The sequence below is a fragment of the Paramormyrops kingsleyae genome, chromosome 2 (genome assembly GCF_048594095.1).
Source record: "Paramormyrops kingsleyae isolate MSU_618 chromosome 2, PKINGS_0.4, whole genome shotgun sequence".
Lineage (NCBI taxonomy): Eukaryota > Metazoa > Chordata > Actinopteri > Osteoglossiformes > Mormyridae > Paramormyrops > Paramormyrops kingsleyae.
Window position 1 is genome coordinate 17,401,653 of NC_132798.1, and position 18,050 is coordinate 17,419,702.

Sequence of the window (18,050 nt, forward strand, 5' to 3'; positions counted from 1 at the left end):
TGCCCCCTCCCACTAGGGAGGGCCCATCTGACGCTGTAGAGAACTAACGCCTCTCCAAGGTCTACAGAGCGCTGCTTCGACCTTTGACCAGAACGGCAATGAAAAGTGGACCTCAGGCCAAAGGGAGAAAAGCCCAGATCTCCATTTGTCCATATTGTTTTCTCTGCATGCAGGGATGTGATCCGATTAGTCTCTGCCCACACTGTGACACTGTTGACCTGTTTCTTATTTGAAAACACTGAACATGCTCCAGTAGGAATCTAGACAGGGACTTGTGGGGAAAGTCAGGGCTTCAGCCCGATAAGATAATGTCAGATCGCTGCTGGTATTCCTGCTGGTGTTTCTGATGTAAGACCAGCAGACAAATAGGAAGACAGGAACCAATTAGAAAGCCACGATAGTTTATCATCCCTCTCCTGCCCTTCTATGTGCTGATATGTTGGTCATGTGTACAAACAAGTAGTTCCCATGCTCCAGTTAAAAAATGCTGAACTAGTCTGGAATTTTTCACTTCTACGGTCTTTATGAGATATCACATAAACATATATATGAGTGTAGGTTAATAAGAATGTGTTTTTGGTGAAGTGTTGAGCCTCTAGAGCAGTGTTTCCAAATCCAGTCGTCAGAGACCCCCAGACAGTTCACGCCCTACTGGGAGCAAAAAAACATGTGGACTGTCTGGCTGGGAGCTCGGAAGGAGCAAAAACGTGTGCCGTCTGAGGGTCCCAAAGACCGGATTAGGAAACACTGCTACAGAGTTCTCTTTGGGACTTGGCTCCATGGTTGATTATTAATGAATGATCGAGTGAAGACACTGGTTCTTGTTTTGGTAACAGCATCTTAAGAACTGCTTTTCTTTCTCCTTCTGGTCCATCAGAACCTCAAGATCCGGAGTGGCAAGGATTGCAAAGACCAGATGGTGAAAAACTCGTTGGAGGGTAGGTGACCTTCTGCTAGACATTGACCTTTTGCAACAGAATGATACTGGTCTTGCCCCAAGTTTTGGTTCTAGGGGCTGATGCTGACTTTCACATTTTGCCTTAGCTCTCCTGTATAAACCAGTGGACAGAGTGACTCGGAGTACCCTGGTGCTTCATGTGAGTAGACGTGAACAATGATTCAAGCCTCGTGCCCAAATTAGGGCCATTATTCATCACAGCCTTTGTAGCTCCTGAAGTTTCATCAGAGGAACATCACAGTGCACCGCAGGCAACATGACTAGAATGTATTCAGAAACATCTCAGAACCTTTCAGAAGTTTTGAGCAGCAATTAGCACAGAGGTTACAACTGGGCTGGGCGGGATTAAATAGCTATAGGGCACCTAACCTGCTTCACATTATGTACAGTAGCTAAGTAAATATCTTTAATCTTTAATGTTTAAAGTGGTTTTGTGTAAAAGCTGAATCCCCTAACCAACTAGGTGATCAGTTATAATAAAGCTCTTCGATTTACAGTTTTGAGTTTGAGGTTGTCTTTTATGTGGCTTCTCTGTGCAGGACCTTCTAAAGCACACGCCCTCCAGCCACCCTGACCACCCGCTGCTTCAGGATGCCCTACGCATCTCTCAGAACTTCCTGTCTAGCATCAATGAGGAGATCACGCCCCGGCGCCAGTCCATGACCGTCAAGAAGGGCGAGGTAAGGCCACCGTCACAGGCCTTCGGCTACCAAAGTCATGGTCCCTCATGGAGTCAATGATCTGCTTAGTTGTGGTCTACAGACCTAGAGGTTTTTCTGATTTCAGCATTTTTGTTACTGTAATGTCAGCCTTGTCACGAGATGATTCAATATCTTCCTGGTCACTTTAATGCATTCAGCCACTGCTGTCAGGCTGTCTAAGGGAAGGTCCACCGCTCTGGCATATACTGCTCCATTTGTCTTTGGCTGGCTCCATTCCTTTCGCCCACACCATCCGTATCTTGCAATTTCAAGACGTCTCTAAGCCACAAAGCGAGCATTGGAGAATAAAGAGCTGGAAGGACTTTGTGTTCCGCTCTTAAAGGATTGTGTTCCGATTGCTCTGAAGCACAGGCTGAAAGGATCCGTTGCTTTGGAGACGCAGAGCTGCCTCTCTGCCAGGAACAGACTCTGTGATCGAGCGCCCCCGGGGAGGGCAATGTGGAGACCTTCCCAAGTCTAGTTCCGGAAGCATCCAGAGCCACGCGGTTGGCTCCAGTTTCCCTGGATGTGCCACACGCCTGGCGGCTGCCTCTGGTGTCACGCGGTCGCTCGCTCTGATTGGTTGACAGGTCCAGGTCACACTGGGAAGCTCCCACCAGGGGGGCAGTGGGGGTGGCATTAGCTTGCAGCAGACGGTACTCCGAGATAAAGACGCGCTCCTCAGCCTTAATTTACTGTAATGAGCCCAGCCAGCTTCTCCCTGCCGCAGCCATTCATTATTCATGCTGGCGACAGGCAGGAGTAGGACGCCATCCTTCAGGTGTGGGGGAATCCCCTGTGGGAGGGACGGGGGGGGGCATGGTCATTATTTTTGAATCTTATTTGGACACCGCCTCAGCTTCCCCAGTCGTCCATAGTCGTTCTAGCTGCTCATCAAATATTGATTGTGGGGACATGAAAGAGGAATTATGGAAATCGAAGCAGTGTGTTATCTGGACTCGCTGTCTCCCGGGCTGGAACCTCGTCATGTAACACAGAGCTGTGGCCTTCTGTGAATCGGAGCCTGGAAACTTCCCTAAAATTGCCGAAAGCCTAGCAGCTGAAGTCCTGCCAGCGTGCATCTTTCTGATGGCAGACGAACAAGATGCACAGGAGATCGATGCGGTTTTACGTGTGTGACTCCGACGGCGCCATCGTGCCTGATCACACACTTGCACAACGGCCTGCTCTCATTGGTGTGAACCCTGCGTTTGAGTGTGCCCTCCTGGTTTTCAAGAATCTGGTCACGTGATGCTCTTGCATGCACTGCTTGTTATTCATGTATAGTTAAAGTTGTCCCCAAGTCCTCAGGGGGTGTGTCACAGTATCCTCTGCACTGCGGTAATTTTGTCCAGGGAAAGGCTGATTGTTGGGGGAGAGCGGGGGCTGCTAGCAGATTTGAGCTTATGTTTGCGGGACTGTGGAGTCTGACTCTCTGTAACTCTCTGTATGCAGCAAGATGGTAAAAAGGACACAGACGGGACAGGAACAGAACATATACTGAAACCGTTTTGCTGGCTTGAGCCCCCTGGTGGTTAACGAGGGACAAAGGAGCGCTTGCGTTACTGCGTCTGTTTCTGATACACAATTTTTCTTGCATTGAAGATGGAACTACGTCTAGGAAAGCAGTCCTAATGCCCCCCCCTCCCTTCCCATGTGAGTCAGCGCTGAGTCAACCTTGTCTCGAGTCGTGTTCCTGCATTGAGGCGAATCACAGGGCTTATAATGCAGTAGAAAAATAATAAACAGCCTCAGTACAGTACAGTTCCAGTACAGGACAAATATCCTGTTTCCCAGCGAGGGCTGCCCCGCTGCCCCTCCAGGTTAAGGTTCCTGGAAATGACCCTCCCAAGCACCGCCGCCCCCTAACACACACACACACACACACACACACACACACACACACAACTCCCTTCCTTTCCGACCGGATGTTGACCTTCGCCCCCGACAGTGTGTTTACTGAAAGCTACCCCGGAAACTGTTGTGAAGGATTTTATGAATGGACACCACAGGCGTTAAACAAACGACGCTGTTCCTCATCATAACAAACATCACAGGGGGGGCAAAAGGACGCCCCGCTTGGGGCTCACAAAGGGCGCTTTCTGAAACGCGCTCAGCTAGCAGTGGGGTTTTGGGAAGTCGCTCAGCCCTGCTGTTGCACTTTCTCCTTCCTCTCCTCTGCAGGAGGCCGGCTATGTGCCTTAAGAGCTCATTAACATTCACTGGTCTTGCCCGTAATGTTGTTACTGGCGTCAGACAGTTCTGATCAGCTTGGGGACAGTAAGTCCCTGAAGTAAACGGGGTTTGGGTCTTGCTGAAGGGCCCAACGCTCAAATCGCTCTGCTGATTCCGGGGTTTGAATTGGCACCCCCTGCTGATCACGGGCCGCAGGCTGCCCCCGAAATCCTTGCTCCTTCGAGCTGGAATTGAAGCAACGACCTGAGGATCGTCTGCATTTTTATGGATCCTTATACCGTGTCCATATATAACTACAGGTCACAGCATTAATCCCAGTCATGCTTCTGCTCCTGTTGCACATCTGTGTTCACAAACAAGTTTTCACACTGCATCTGTATTTAATGGAAGAGGATTAAAGTGTGAAAAAATGGGCCCCACAACATCAAAATAACAGGTTTTATCACATTTTGGGGACATTTGGTCCCCACAATATATACAGTATATACCCCCACACACACACACCACACACACGCACACACACACACGCACACCCAGTCCCATGGGATGGGATGTCAGCTGACGCCCTGAGACAGCACATGTGACCACTGGACACTCTGCAGCTTCCTGTTTCCGACGGCGTCTCGAATGCGACACTCTAAAATTGGAGTGTGACCCTTATTTTGAGCTTCTGCTTGTTTTCCCAAAAGCAGTTTGGTGCCGGGATGGATGGAAATGTCCCCGAGATCCGGTGTGTTGCTGTGTAAGTGTGTGTGCGTGTGAGTGTTCGGTCATTAAAGCCTCGCCCCAAACACTTCTATGCCTGGCCACCACAGGAAGTCAGAAATGGCCTCACTCGTCCCCGACCCCACATGGAAGGTCACGTGTGGACCTGCGGAGCAGGGAGACGAGGGCCCGCAGCTGAGAGGCACGAACAAAACCGTGGAACCAGTCGGGCCGCAGCTTTCTGCCCCTAGGGAGCCACGGATCCCGAGACGGAATATTCCGGCTTGTTTCGAGGGTGTGGCAGATTATCCCCAGAGCAACCGATCTACGCTGTGATCATCGGGATTTCTGAAGCTTTATTAGTAGTGTGGAATGTTTTACCACAATGAGACCTGCAAAGCTTAGACAGAATCCCAGAAGCACCGCGGTCAGATATGAAGAGCTTTAATGAAAAGGCACTTAACCCGGTCGGCCGCCATAGAAGGTGGCGTGACGTCACCAGCTGGTTCCCGCCGTAACAGCCGGTGGCGGGACGGTCCGGATAAACACGGGAGGCTCCGGCAGGGTGAGCTCAGCGTGATGTCATTCCCAAGCTGGTGGGGTCTCTGAAGGGCAGACTATGGCTGCCTTTTAAATCGCTCTCTGGCTGCTCATGCGGTCAAGATAAGCTCACCATCATTGTGAAGTGAAGTCAGATTTAGTCTCGACAGGCCAGAACATTTCCACTCTACCTCTGACTGATCCTCTTGCTAATCTTCACTCTCATAAACTAACTGGTATTACAACAAGAAAAATACAATATATCATTTAACGGGATAGGATTTTTTTTTTTCTTTTTTTTCCATAAAATCATTTGGGAAAACCTTCAGCTAAGTGTAGGTAGTATAATGTAACCCCATCCATAGTGTCTCCTGCCTTGATCCCTGCATTTCCTGGAACAGGCTCTAGCGTCATCACAACCTGGTACTAGTGGTAGGAATATGGACAGATGTACAAGAGTGACACCTCTTGGCAGTATTTGGTACAACAGCTAGTAGTAGCAGTATTCTGTATGTATAATATTCATACATATTTATGCATATTATGTGTGTATAACATTATAAAATTATAATATTATTATTTAATTAACATTAACATTTATCAGGATTATGACCAAAGTCTTTCTGTAGAGTCTGAGCCAGCTTTGTCTCTGAATGGCTGAATGATTGATTGATTGACTGTTTGACCAATCAGGTGCCCCGAATTATCCCCCTCCTGTAGAACCGGCAGCTGCTGAAGGACAGCTTCATGGTGGAGCTGGTGGAAGGAACCCGTAAGCTACGACACATGTTCCTGTTCACCGACCTGCTGCTGTGTGCGAAGCTGAAAAAGCAGACCGGGGGGTAAGTGGGCGGGCCTCTTTCCCCAAGCCACACCCCCATCTCCGAGGGACACCTTTTACCTTCCTTAGCCACGACCCCACTTTCCAAACCACGCCCACCCTCAGTCACCCTCCCACCTTCTTACCCAAATTCCTAGCCACACCTCGTCATCTTAGCTACACCCCCAAAGTCTTAACTATGCCCCCACTTTCTTAGCCACGCCCCATCTTCTTGGCCACCTTCTCCAACCACATCCCTACATACTCCAGCCACTCCCCCACCTACCACAGTTACACCCCCATTTCTCATGACCATGCCCCATTGCAGCAGAATAAATGTGTCTGAGGGCATGGGTCCCTGTTAGCTACTTGCCTAAGGTGTGACATTGGGGGGAGGGGGTCTTGAATGTTATCCTGGTTTCCCAGGGAGGTTATGAAGCTTTTTTGCCCCCCTTTTGAGAACCCCATCAGCTGGAGCAGTGTCCTGACTCGCTGACCTCAGTAGGTTCAGTGACAGGTTCTGTGTGCGTGTCGTCACTTTGCGGGTGACCAGTGTGTGCCTCCCCCTTTCTCTCTGCAGAAAGGGCCAGCAGTATGACTGTAAGTGGTACATCCCGCTGGCAGACCTCACCTTCCAGACCGTGGAGGAGTCCGAGTCCTCGCCCATCCCACAGGTCCCGGATGAGGAGATCGAGGCCATGAAGATTAAGATTTCACAGATCAAAAACGAGATCCAGAGGGAGAAGGTGTGTCCTGCGGACGTTTACAGCTCAATATGGACACTTCTGCAAATTCATGCATTCATGCCTGTATTGCTTCATTGCATCCCCCCCCCCCCAGAAAGCCAACAAAGGTGGAAAGGTGGTGGATCGGCTGAGGAAGAAGCTTTGTGAGCAAGAGTCTCTGCTGCTGCTTATGTCGCCCTGCATGGCCTTCAGGGTGCACAACCGCAATGGCAAGGTGAGCTGCCATCACCAGGCCATCTCTGGTACTGCAAGTGGTGCAAGTGGGGCGATGGTGGTGCAGGAGGTAGTGCTACCGTTCGGCAACCGGAGGGTTGCAGGTTCGAGCCCCGGGTCCTCCTGACTCCATCAAAGTGTCCTTGAGCAAGACACTGAACCCCAAATTGCTCCTGGTGAGCTCCTTGCATGGCAGCCTCCGCCACCAGTGTGGGAATGTGTGGTGTGAATGGGTGAATGTGAGGCATAACTGTAAAGTGCTTTGGTACTCATAAGAGTAGTTAAAAGCGCTATATAAATGCAATTTACCATTATAAGTCCATTTCAAGTGGTTCAGGAAGGGGAGGCCCTGTCTGCTGCAATGTTTGGATGTTAAATAATAATGTCCTCTTCACCCTGCCCTTAAAATGAAGGGACAACCACCAGCTTTGTTGATACTCTCAAGCTATAGGCTGTTTTATCTGTTGGAGGTGACTTTCATTCAGTGTAGAGTCTTCCTAGCCCTGTTATTTGGCGATACTTTCTGGAAGCTGATTCCGCTTTAGGTGCAGGTGCTCACCGGCTGGGTTATCTTCATTCATTAGACTCAGGGGCAAAAAAAGGCCTTTCTGTTGTATAAGTGATAATGCTGCAGGTGATGCTTTTGCATTTCTGATCTCGGTTATGATCATGCCTGAATACTCAGGCTTAACCCAAACTCAATATGAGCCTGAGAAGCATAATCCTTTTAAAATTGTATCCACTTATACCTGATTTAGATAAATTGGCTGTAACTTCTCCTGACCTGCCTGTAAGGGAGAAAAAACAGCCTCAAAAAAGTGTGGCAGTTTCTGTTCCATGACAAGTCCAGCATCCATGTCTGCTGTTTGCTGCGGCTTGAGTGTGAGGTAACTGCAGTAGCCAGGGCTAAGTTTCCTCCATGACCAGCTGCAGTCACATGATTATGGCTGCAGTCACATGACCATTGCTGCAGAGGATTAGGCCTCACGTAGCACAGGGGGCAGCAGTGGTGACTGGACTCTCACGAACAGTGGCCCCAGCTCTCTGTTTATTGGTTTCTCCTAGGGTATTGTTTCCCGACCCAGTCCTGGGGGACCCACAGACCGTTCGTGCTTTTGCACCCTCCCAGCTCCTTGCCAGACAGTCCACATTTTCACTCCCTCCAAGCTTCCAACCGGGGAAAAACATAGACTGTCTGAGGCTCCCTGAGGACCAGATTGGGAAATACTGCTCTAGATTTTTCCCCTTGTGATCCCAAGACATTCACTATAACTGAGTTGTTGGCATTGAACTGCCTTTATAGTGTGTGTCTGTTGGCTAATTGACTGCCGGTCCATTCTGGGGACCTCAGTTTTGTTTACTTAGGGTTGACCCTGGAACACCAGTTTCCATAACTGGGTAATGGGTGGTTAAAGGATCTCAGCACCCACTTATGAGGCCTTCTCTCCACGCCTGGTTTGTGTGTCATTTCTCAGGTGACGGCCCCTAAGGGCTGCCGTGTCTCTCAGTGGGTTAGGATGCTGTGCTTGTAATCAGCAGGTCGTTGGTTTAAATCCCATAGCAATTTTACCGTTGGTCCCCTGAGCAAAGCCCTTAAACCCCAGTTGTGCCTGGGACTGGCTGATTGCTCTCTCAAGAAATGTATGTAGCCTGAAATATAAATGTGATGATTCCGAAAGCCACCTTCATCCGTGTGTTCCTGCCTTGCAGGGTTACATGTTCCTGACCTCCTCAGACTATGAGAGGGCAGAGTGGAGAGAGCTGATCCGAGAGCAGCAGAAGAAGAGTGAGTCCCCCTCCCCCCATGGTGTGGCCATAATCAGTTGTAACTAAACTCTGTAACTAAACACACTCTTGTTTCATCTTCTGTCTCCCCCCGCAGGCGTTAAGAGCTTTTCCCTGACCTCAGTGGAGCTTCAGATGCTGACCAACTCATGCGTGAAGCTGCAGACGGTGCACAGTATACCCCTGACCGTCAATAAAGAAGGTGTGAGAGCTGACCTCTAACCTCTGACCTCCGGGGTCAGTGCAGTAAAGGGCCACAGCTGATCTTTAGCTTTAGCTGTGTGTCAGACTGGTACCATAGCTGCTATTCTTTAGTCAGTTGTTTGGTAACATCTTGTGCTGAGTGGATTCAGCTTTTTCCAGCAGAAAGAATGTATCTCCAGGCATTACTGATAACATGAGAATATAATCACACCCTTTCCTAGGAAGATTATCCCAGCTGCAGGTGCCGCCTTGCTGGACATTGTTAATGATTTTATCCAGTTTTGTATATGTTTTTCCAGTTTTTTCTGCCAATCCGGTCTTTGGCGTTGGTACGTAAAAAACCACAGCACAAAAATTTTATTGACAAAAAGAACTGATAATATTCTCGTGCAATGCCAGCTGATGCTGATAACTCACTGAATTTACAGTATTAGAGACGACTATAGACAGACACTGTAATTCAGATTAAATTACTCTGGACCAGTAAGATTAAATTCTATTTATTAGTTTTTAAAGCTTTTCATTTCTCATTAAGTGGCATTGAGATCATGCTACTTTAAACAGTCATTGATCCAGGGTTTTTAGAATGAAATAAGAACAATTTGTTGCAGAAAATGGATTGAAAAAGCATTGTAGACAACAGAATATGCATAATGTATCTTGAATCATCCCAAAGATTAAGTGTGGTTGCACAGCCAAAGCCAGCTGGGAAGTTGCTTGTTCCAGTAACTGACTGGTTTAATGTTCAGCTTCTCTGTTACTTTTCCTTAGATGATGAGCCTTCAGGCCTGTGCGGCTTCCTGAATGTCATCGTCCACTCTGCCTCGGGGCTCAAACAGAGCCTGAGTAAGTCGCCGTTCCTGGTTTTGCGTGTTTATCCTGTCTTGTTCATGGTTACTCCTCCTGCCTCCCCCCCCCCAACTTATTCTGGCCATTCTCACCATCTGTCTCTAGGAAGACAGCAGGAATTCCCCAATGCAACAGCTGTTGGAATACAGCTGACGTGGGTGGGGGGTGGATTAACAGAGCCCGCCATGTTACTCCAGCTCATGGAGGAAAGTGGGGGCGGGGGCATTGGAGGTTACTTGAAGGACAGGTTTACCAAGAAAAGTGTAACCACTCTGATGTCCCAGGGGCACCAAGTTGCTCAGGATGGGGTTAGTTAGCCTTGGTTAATTCTTACTATCTCTCGGTTAGTAGTTAGTAGTCTGCTATCCACCCTTGTTAGTCTTCCTTATTCGATCACATGGTGCTTAAGGCAGCTCGCCGCTCTTGGAGTTACAGCCACAGGACTGTTCAGGTTCAGTCGGACGCTCTCCGCTCCTTCTGCCTTGTCGCTTGAGAAGCTCGCCAGGATAGTCGCCTACTTTGCCCGTATTTTGAGGGTGGCTTCTGGGTCACTGAGATCCACACTGGCCTGATTTTCAGCCGGCTTCTGGAACATCAGCGGTGGGGTCACCTCACCAGCTGGAGGACAGCATGTGCCGGAAACTTCTGTGAAGTTGTACCCCTTGATACCCTTGAATTGTCCCCCACCTTTGCTGGTGGGGTCTAACCCAAGAACCTTCCGTGCAGATCTTTACTGCACCTTGGAAGTGGACTCCTTCGGCTACTTCGTGAACAAGGCTAAGACGCGGGTGTACCGGGATGCAACAGAGCCCAGCTGGAACGAGGTGAGCCTCTGGCCGCCTGCTTTGGGCCTCACCCCCCCCCCCCCCCCCCCCCCCCCCGCCCCTGCCATGACGCTATACGATAACTGCTGCCCCATTTCACAAACAGGAGTTTGAGATCGAGCTGGAGGGCTCCCAGACCATGAGGCTCCTCTGCTATGAGAAGTGTTACAACAAGATGACCCGAGTGAACAAGGAGGACGGGGAGAACACGGACAGAATTATAGCCAAAGGCCAAATCCAGGTGGGGCGACGTACAGGCAAAGTGCTGCTGTAAGGTTGGGGTGATCATTTGGAATAATCTCTGCTGGTATACAACACAGAATGTGTGTTTCTAGCTGCAGATAATAGACTACAGAATCCAGATATCCATAATTTACTCCAACATAATAAATTTATTAAATGAACTGATTAGCTTGACCAGAGATGAATTTGAGACAGTAGTGCTGTATTTGTCATTTGCACAGCCACACTGGAATGCCTCTTTGTGCGTATCCCATCCTGCTCTCCTGTGCGACACACACACACATTTATAGAGTTGAGAGTGACGTTCAGGGACCCGTCACAGGTTCAGCCAATTATGTGGAGGCCTTGGAGCATTTCTGGGTGGGTGGGGTGGGGGGGGTAAGGGCTATTCTGCCAAGGATGGGATTCGAACCAGTAACCTTCCCATTGCAGGAGCAGAGGCCTAGATCGCAGCCCACACACCAATCAGTCTGACCTTAGTAGAGGTGGTAATGAAACTGTCCAGATCAGTAAATGAAACCCTACCCCCCCCCCCCCCAGCCTGAACCGTATCCCCTCACCTGGCGGGTAACACAGGCCTTCACTTGTTTTCTCTAAGTGCAGGTCTAGAGTGTGGATCAGGGCCCCTCCCTGTGCCGGATGGGCGTCCTCAGGGATGAGGTTTCCCCACAAAGGCCTCCCTCCATTCATGTCCTTGTCTGCTGAAGAGTGGAAATGTGTCGTGAGCTTTGTTCTCTCTCTCCCCCCCCCCACCCCCAGCACCAAGATTCTCAACAGTGTTCCAATGCCACCCCCTAAACCCCCCCCAACCCCCCGTGTCTCCCACCTGGTGTGTGTCACCTGCATACTCCTCTCAGGCCCCTGTTCACTGTGTACCTCCCCCCCCCCCCCCGCCTCCAGGGCATTGTCACCTTACCCAGATAGCTGTACCCCCTCCCGATGTCAGAGAGGACCTGGGGAGTGGGGGGGGGTCACTTGAAGACAGCTGTGAAGTGAACTGGAGGCTCAGCATCCCTGGCTTTGCTCTGATTGGCTCTCTTTTTCCCTGAATGACACCTACCGATCAGGTTCAAAGGGGCCCACTGGGAGGCCACAGTCTCCAGGCCACCTGATTAGTGGGTGACGCCTCGTTGCCGTTGCCAGGACACCGCTGTGCGCAGATCAGAATTAGATGATGACTGCAAGGCTCCAAAAAGAGACATTTACATCTCTTATTTTATTGCTATTTTAAGAATTATACCCAGTAGCAGAGAGATTGACTGTATGATTTATGTATCTGATCAGCTGAGATCGAAAGTCCTCGTATGAATGTCGGTAGAGTGACCTTATGTCAGGAGTAAAAGAGGGACGTATTTCAGATCACTGGGTCTGCTGCCTAATGTTTGCCTTTGAACACTGCCCAGGGTCAGAGGTGAGGGGTGATAGGTCAGGGAGGGTATTGTGTGACCTCGGGGTGTGCGTGCATGTGCTAAGACGTGGATTTTATGTACGGTGTAGAATATGGGAGAGAAGAGAGGGGAGGAGAGACAGGAGAGAGCTATTTGTCTGTTCTGCATGGAACTGCCTAGTAAGTATCTAGGAGTTTTAGTCTTAAGTTACCCTAGTCAACAGAAGTCTGGATCAGAGGATTCGGCTCATATCCTGTAAGGACATGCCTCTTCAGCCCAGGCTCACTGCAGAGATGTGTTGGCATAGCATTCAGAATGAAACAAACGCCTGGCCTTCTGGGAGCTCCAAAGAGCTGGTTGCCTGTGGTGACGGGCAGGTATTTCGAGATCATCAGGTCTGTTGGTGAATATCTAGAGTCTGTGCACCTTCCCACATTGGGCGCAGCTTTGCCAAATTCCCCCTGGCTGCCTTGACGGTAGCTGAGTTCAATGAGTCATTTATTTAATGCGGCAACTAAACATTCATGAGGAATGAGGCTTTGAACCCTGCAGTGGGTGGGATTAGCATCCCCTCTCAGGCTGGTGGGTTTAACTCATTTCCTTTTAATAGGTCAAATCAGACTGACTGACAAAGCAGGTTAATCCCGCCGTGTTTAAACAGACCAGGCACGTGTGTCGTGTTCTTAGACGCTAAGCTAATAATTAAAAAGATCCCCTTGCATCGCTGAAACATTTAGCGATCAAGTAGCTAACAGGCTAAATCTGGAGATCACTGAGCTTAGACAGTGATTTTCACTGCATGGTGTATTTATCTACCGTGGCATCTTCTGATGCTAGGTCTAGATTGCTAGCTTGCTCTGATTATGCATATCTTAAGCCTCTGATGCTCTTGCAAGAACTGGGCTCTACCCGAGTTTGAGATTCTGATCGCTTGAGTAGAGCTAAAAATATCCCACTAGGAAGCACGCATTAATCCCGGACATGGCCCGACTTCCCGCGACATACATAACGGAGGTGAAGGTGACGTATCTCTGTGTCTTTTTGGCTTCAGCTGGACCCTCAGACGCTGCAGGGAAAAGACTGGCAGAGGTCGGTCATCGCCACGAACGGGGTGAGTCCTGGAAGGCCACAGCCAGTGGCGTCAAGCTATAAATGGTAGTTTGTGAGGGGAGGGGTGACCCCAGTAACTTGCGCCGGCCTGTTTTCCTGTGAGCAGATTGAGGTGAAGCTGTCCATGAAGTTCACGAGCCGGGAGTTTAGCCTGAAGAGGATGCCGTCACGAAAGCAGACTGGGGTCTTCGGGGTGAAAATCGGCGTGGTCACCAAGTGAGTCTCCTCTCCCTGTGCCAAAATGGAGCAGGGGCTCTCGGGAAAACACACACAGCTCTATTATGCAAATTTTATTTAGTTCAGTGCTTTGTAGTCACTGTTACTCAATATGTAGGTTCATACTTTTGGGAAAAATATTTACCCATTTATAGTGGTGGATATTTTAGGAATTTAGGTGTACTACTTCATGAGTATAACAGGGCCCCATCCTGGCACTTAAAGTAGAATTTTTTAGAATTTAGTGATCAGTAGTCATTGTTGACACATCACAGTGTACAACAACGAAATGTGTCCTCTGCATTTAACCCATATGTGACATTGTGACATAGCAGGGGGCAGCTAATTCAGCACCCGGGGAGCAGTGCTTGGAGGAGGTACCTTGCTCAGGGTACCTCAGTGGTGCCTTGCTGGGCGAGGATTCGAACCTGCAATCTTTCAATTACAAGTGCGCTTCCCTAACCATCAAGCCACCATTGCCCAGAAGCGTTTCATAGAGATGTTTACCACACAATAATACTGTCAAACTCAGACCAGCCTACTTTAAAAGGGAGCTTATCCCAGATCTGGCTGCTCCAGAGGTATCACCAGGGGAAGCTTGGAAAACCTTTGAGTACAGCTTAAAATCCAAAAGAGGGCTTTTTTCTTTTTTACAGAGACCCTTACAATGGTGTTTAAGGACAAATCAAAATGACGAGGGATAAATCTGGGAGGCCAAAAATAGCCTTGAGTAAGATGGGAGGCTGATATCTGCTTTTGCCTTTCGTCTGAAATGGAAGACAGGAAGTGGGACACTCCGCATACTTTTTCAGAAGGGCTTTCATGCTAAACCATGGGAGGCCAGACACACCTTCTTCATAAGTGTAGAGAGAGACTGGTGTCACATTTCCAGTCTGTTAGAATGAACGCTTTTGTCACACTGAACTGTATCTGCCCAAAATCAGACAGCTGAACCACCGGTACTGACAGCAGGTGGGCTAAAGTTTTATATGTGAATTATTTGACAATATATGTGCACAGAAAGGTTAGCAGCACCATTGCTAATTTTTTTGTTTCCAAGAGACCTACTAATACTAGGATGCATTACACCAGAGATCCGATGAGAGATAAGCATATTCTGTGTGACTGTATGGCCTCCGTCTATCTGAAACTAGCATATTATATAGCATTCTTTGGAGTTGCCTAGCAGTTAAACCTGCGCTAACACTGTTACCAGATACCCTAGCCATTGTTAAAATGTTTGAACAAACTCTGGAACTCCTGTTTACAGCATCGTCGCATGTGGGCAGTGGAGACAGGGAGGCCAGGTCACAGGGCTGATTTAGTCCTGGAGGAAGGAAGTCGGGCTAAATGGAACCAGAAACCCAAACCAGGGGGTCGGGTTACCTGGTTTGAGGGATTTGGCTTGTCCAGGAGGGATTTGCTACCGCTGGTTAGCCCAGCCTGTACTTTCTGGCCAAGTCAGGTGATAAAGGAAAAAAAAACAGGTTTTTTTAAAATTATTTTTTAAACTCTAACAAACCCTCATGCCGTGACGATTTTCGAAAGTACATTGACATGTACAGTATTTAGCCGACTCTTGTCCAAAAAAAGTGATGCGTAAAATGCATAAGAAGTATGCTTTGCTTTTGTTTGTGGTCAGCTGCTACTTCGTGTTACCTTGCCAATCTTTCCGTCATCGTGTCTGGGTCGACTGGTTGAGAATACCGCTGAAACCACGCTGAGGTCTGAAACACCAGAAAGCACACCTTTAGTGAAAGCTTGCGATAAATATCCTTGAGATCGTCGAGATGAGATTGTCGCATTCATTTCTTTGTTTCTATGCAAAATCAGTATGGTAATGCATTCCAGCACATTTCAGCACGACAAGCTGTCTCCCGATTAGATGACATCACAGTAAAGCCGTAGGCAAGATGAACTTTTCTTGATCAGTGCAGCCCCCTGTGGTATTTTTCTCGGTTTTGTTGGGTGTAACTGGTTAAATGCATCAAAGGGCTTGTCGAGAGAGTGAAGGGCCCTGCTGTGTAACCTTGGGCAAGACACTTCATCTGAATTTCTCCAGTAAAATATGCAGTTGCATATTTCAACAGTAATTTTGTAAAGTGATAATTAACACTAATTGTGAACATTGGAAATAAGTGACTAATGTACATCAACATTACCTACAACATATGACCTACTTCTAATAAAGTGAAAATTTCAACAATGGGAAAGGCATTACAGATGTTTTCTTTCAAAGTTTCGAACAATCAAACCTTTATAGAAAATCTGTTGATCATTACTTAGGGAGTTAAGAGCATTAACAATGTAATTATGGTGCTAGTATGCTGAAGGACACAGCAGTGTAATGTTTTACAAGAGCAATTACAATACCTGAAAGTTATTAAAGGTTTGTTTAGACCAGCATTTCTCAAACTAGTCCTGGGGGAGCCCCAAGACGTCCTACATTATTGCTTTGATTGTTTGGTTCAGGTGTATCTGGACCAGGGATCAATAAAGTATTGTGAATCGGAATTTGAAAATGTGGACTGTCTGGAAGTCTCCATGGACTGGTTTCAGAAGCACTGGTTTTAAACATTGCTGGCCTAAGCATGTGACATGGAATTTGACTCGCAACTGAGGGAGGGGAGGGGGTCGATCTGGAAAATGAAAATGCTGTTCTCTCATTTTTTATGCAAGCTGTTTATAATGAGTCTGTTTATACCAAGCTGTAGAAATAAACATCAAACCATAAACGTTACTTGGCAGGTACCCCCCAAGAGTGTAATACCTGAAATGAGATTCTCCCCCCCCCCCCCAAGAGTGTAATACCTGAAATGAGATTCTCCTGTATTGCAGTTTTTTTCTGTGTGGAGAAGCTGCTGTCAGTTGAAGTATTTACCCGGATTGCAAAGTCTGCATGGAGTACAGCTGGTGACTGTGTATGTGTGTGTATCAGGAGGGAGCACTCCAAGGTGCCCTACATCGTGAGGCAGTGCGTGGAGGAGGTGGAGCGGCGGGGCATGGAGGAAGTGGGCATCTACCGTGTATCAGGCGTGGCCACCGACGTCCAGGCCCTGAAGGTGGCCTTTGATTCCAGTGAGTCTTACTGGCTTCTTGCCATGGGAGGGCAGTAGAGAGCTACACACTGTACCATGGCAATGCCTTGCTATTTCCCAGGGGTGGGGCGGTGTTATTTTTCTGAGGTGTCTGATTGTCAGCTCCCAATTAATTTTATTTAATACCTTAATATTTTCTTTCAAGTCAAAAAGTAAAAAATGTTTTCAGACAAAAGGTTCTCATTCAAAATTGTAAGGCATTAAATAAAATGTATGGGGATTGAAAACCTTTGTCTGAAAACTTACTTTTTTGCTTGAAAAAAAGTTTCATCCTGCTTGGTAAGGTTTGTTTAAAAGTCAGTTTTACAACATGAGTTCCATGTCATTTTTTAAAAATTATGAAAAATTGTTGTCTAATTTTGAAAATATAATCAAAGGATTATTTTCCTCACAGAGATGGAAAAAAAAACCTATAAAGTAGTGAATTATTATACTACAGGTGGCACTGGCTTGTATGTTGTGAAACATGATGTCATCTTAGATACACTTCCTGTATCTGTGAGTGAGCTGTTCCCACTGTCGTTCCTGCAGACAACAAAGATGTGTCCGTGATGATGAGTGAGATGGATGTAAACGCCATCGCGGGGACCCTGAAGCTCTATTTCCGGGAACTTCCAGAGCCCCTCTTCACCGACGAACTGTACCCCAACTTTGCAGGAGGCATCGGTCAGTTGTGATTTATTCCTATAGCACCTCTGTAAGCCTTGGTTGTTAGCAGGTAGGCAGCTTTAAACATCAAAATGTCAATAAATTGTAACGATACTACTACACTGCTTTTCATCACTTTGTCCTTGCTTCCGATAACAATGGATTACATCACAATGGATGAACACATGTAGGCCTATGTTAAGAAAATAGCTTTGTATCAATCCAGCAGCCATCTGTTTGGTGGGTATGCTGGTTTGTTACATGTAACACTCTTCACAGAAATGTGCCTTAATGAGCTACTTTGTGTCATTGCTATAGCCCTGTCAGACAGTGTAGCCAAAGAGAGCTGCATGCTCAACTTGCTGCTTTCGTTGCCTGAACCCAACCTGGTCACCTTCCTGTTCCTGCTTGACCACCTGAAAAGGTACCGACCTGCATCATTTCTTGATGGCTCCTCTGGTCACAGGCCACGGGTCTAAGCTTCCTACAGTTCCAGGCCCTAACTCCACTTCGAATGACCCCCCTCCCTCGTTTCCCCCAGGGTGGCCGAGAATGAAATCATCAACAAGATGTCGCTCCACAACCTGGCCACGGTTTTTGGCCCTACCTTACTCCGCCCGTCTGAGAAGGACAGCAAGATCCCCACCAATCCCACGCTCCCCATCTCCATGGGCGACAGCTGGTCACTCGAGGTCCTGTCACAGGTGTGGTCCCACGACATCTTGTAGATCAGTGTTTCCCAACTCAGTCCCTGGGGACCCCAGCTGGGAGGGAGCACAAACGTGGACTGTCTGGCAGGAAACTGT

General features: G+C 48.0%; 1 protein-coding gene across 2 annotated transcripts in view; it reads left to right on the top strand.

The window, feature by feature from the left end:
* si:dkey-91m11.5 (BCR activator of RhoGEF and GTPase) overlaps positions 1-18,050 on the top strand; it is a 62,459-nt gene that overhangs the window by 39,921 nt on the left and 4,488 nt on the right. For both annotated transcript variants that reach the window (XM_072706967.1, XM_072706970.1), the window contains exons 6-22: positions 878-938; positions 1,045-1,097; positions 1,498-1,638; positions 5,821-5,942; positions 6,501-6,666; positions 6,761-6,880; positions 8,590-8,665; positions 8,762-8,866; positions 9,640-9,714; positions 10,444-10,541; positions 10,648-10,782; positions 13,224-13,283; positions 13,389-13,498; positions 16,437-16,576; positions 17,128-17,262; positions 17,563-17,668; positions 17,786-17,948. In XM_072706967.1, coding sequence (XP_072563068.1) covers positions 878-938; positions 1,045-1,097; positions 1,498-1,638; positions 5,821-5,942; positions 6,501-6,666; positions 6,761-6,880; positions 8,590-8,665; positions 8,762-8,866; positions 9,640-9,714; positions 10,444-10,541; positions 10,648-10,782; positions 13,224-13,283; positions 13,389-13,498; positions 16,437-16,576; positions 17,128-17,262; positions 17,563-17,668; positions 17,786-17,948 — 1,866 coding nt within the window. The remainder of the gene's footprint in view (positions 1-877; positions 939-1,044; positions 1,098-1,497; positions 1,639-5,820; positions 5,943-6,500; positions 6,667-6,760; positions 6,881-8,589; positions 8,666-8,761; positions 8,867-9,639; positions 9,715-10,443; positions 10,542-10,647; positions 10,783-13,223; positions 13,284-13,388; positions 13,499-16,436; positions 16,577-17,127; positions 17,263-17,562; positions 17,669-17,785; positions 17,949-18,050) is intronic.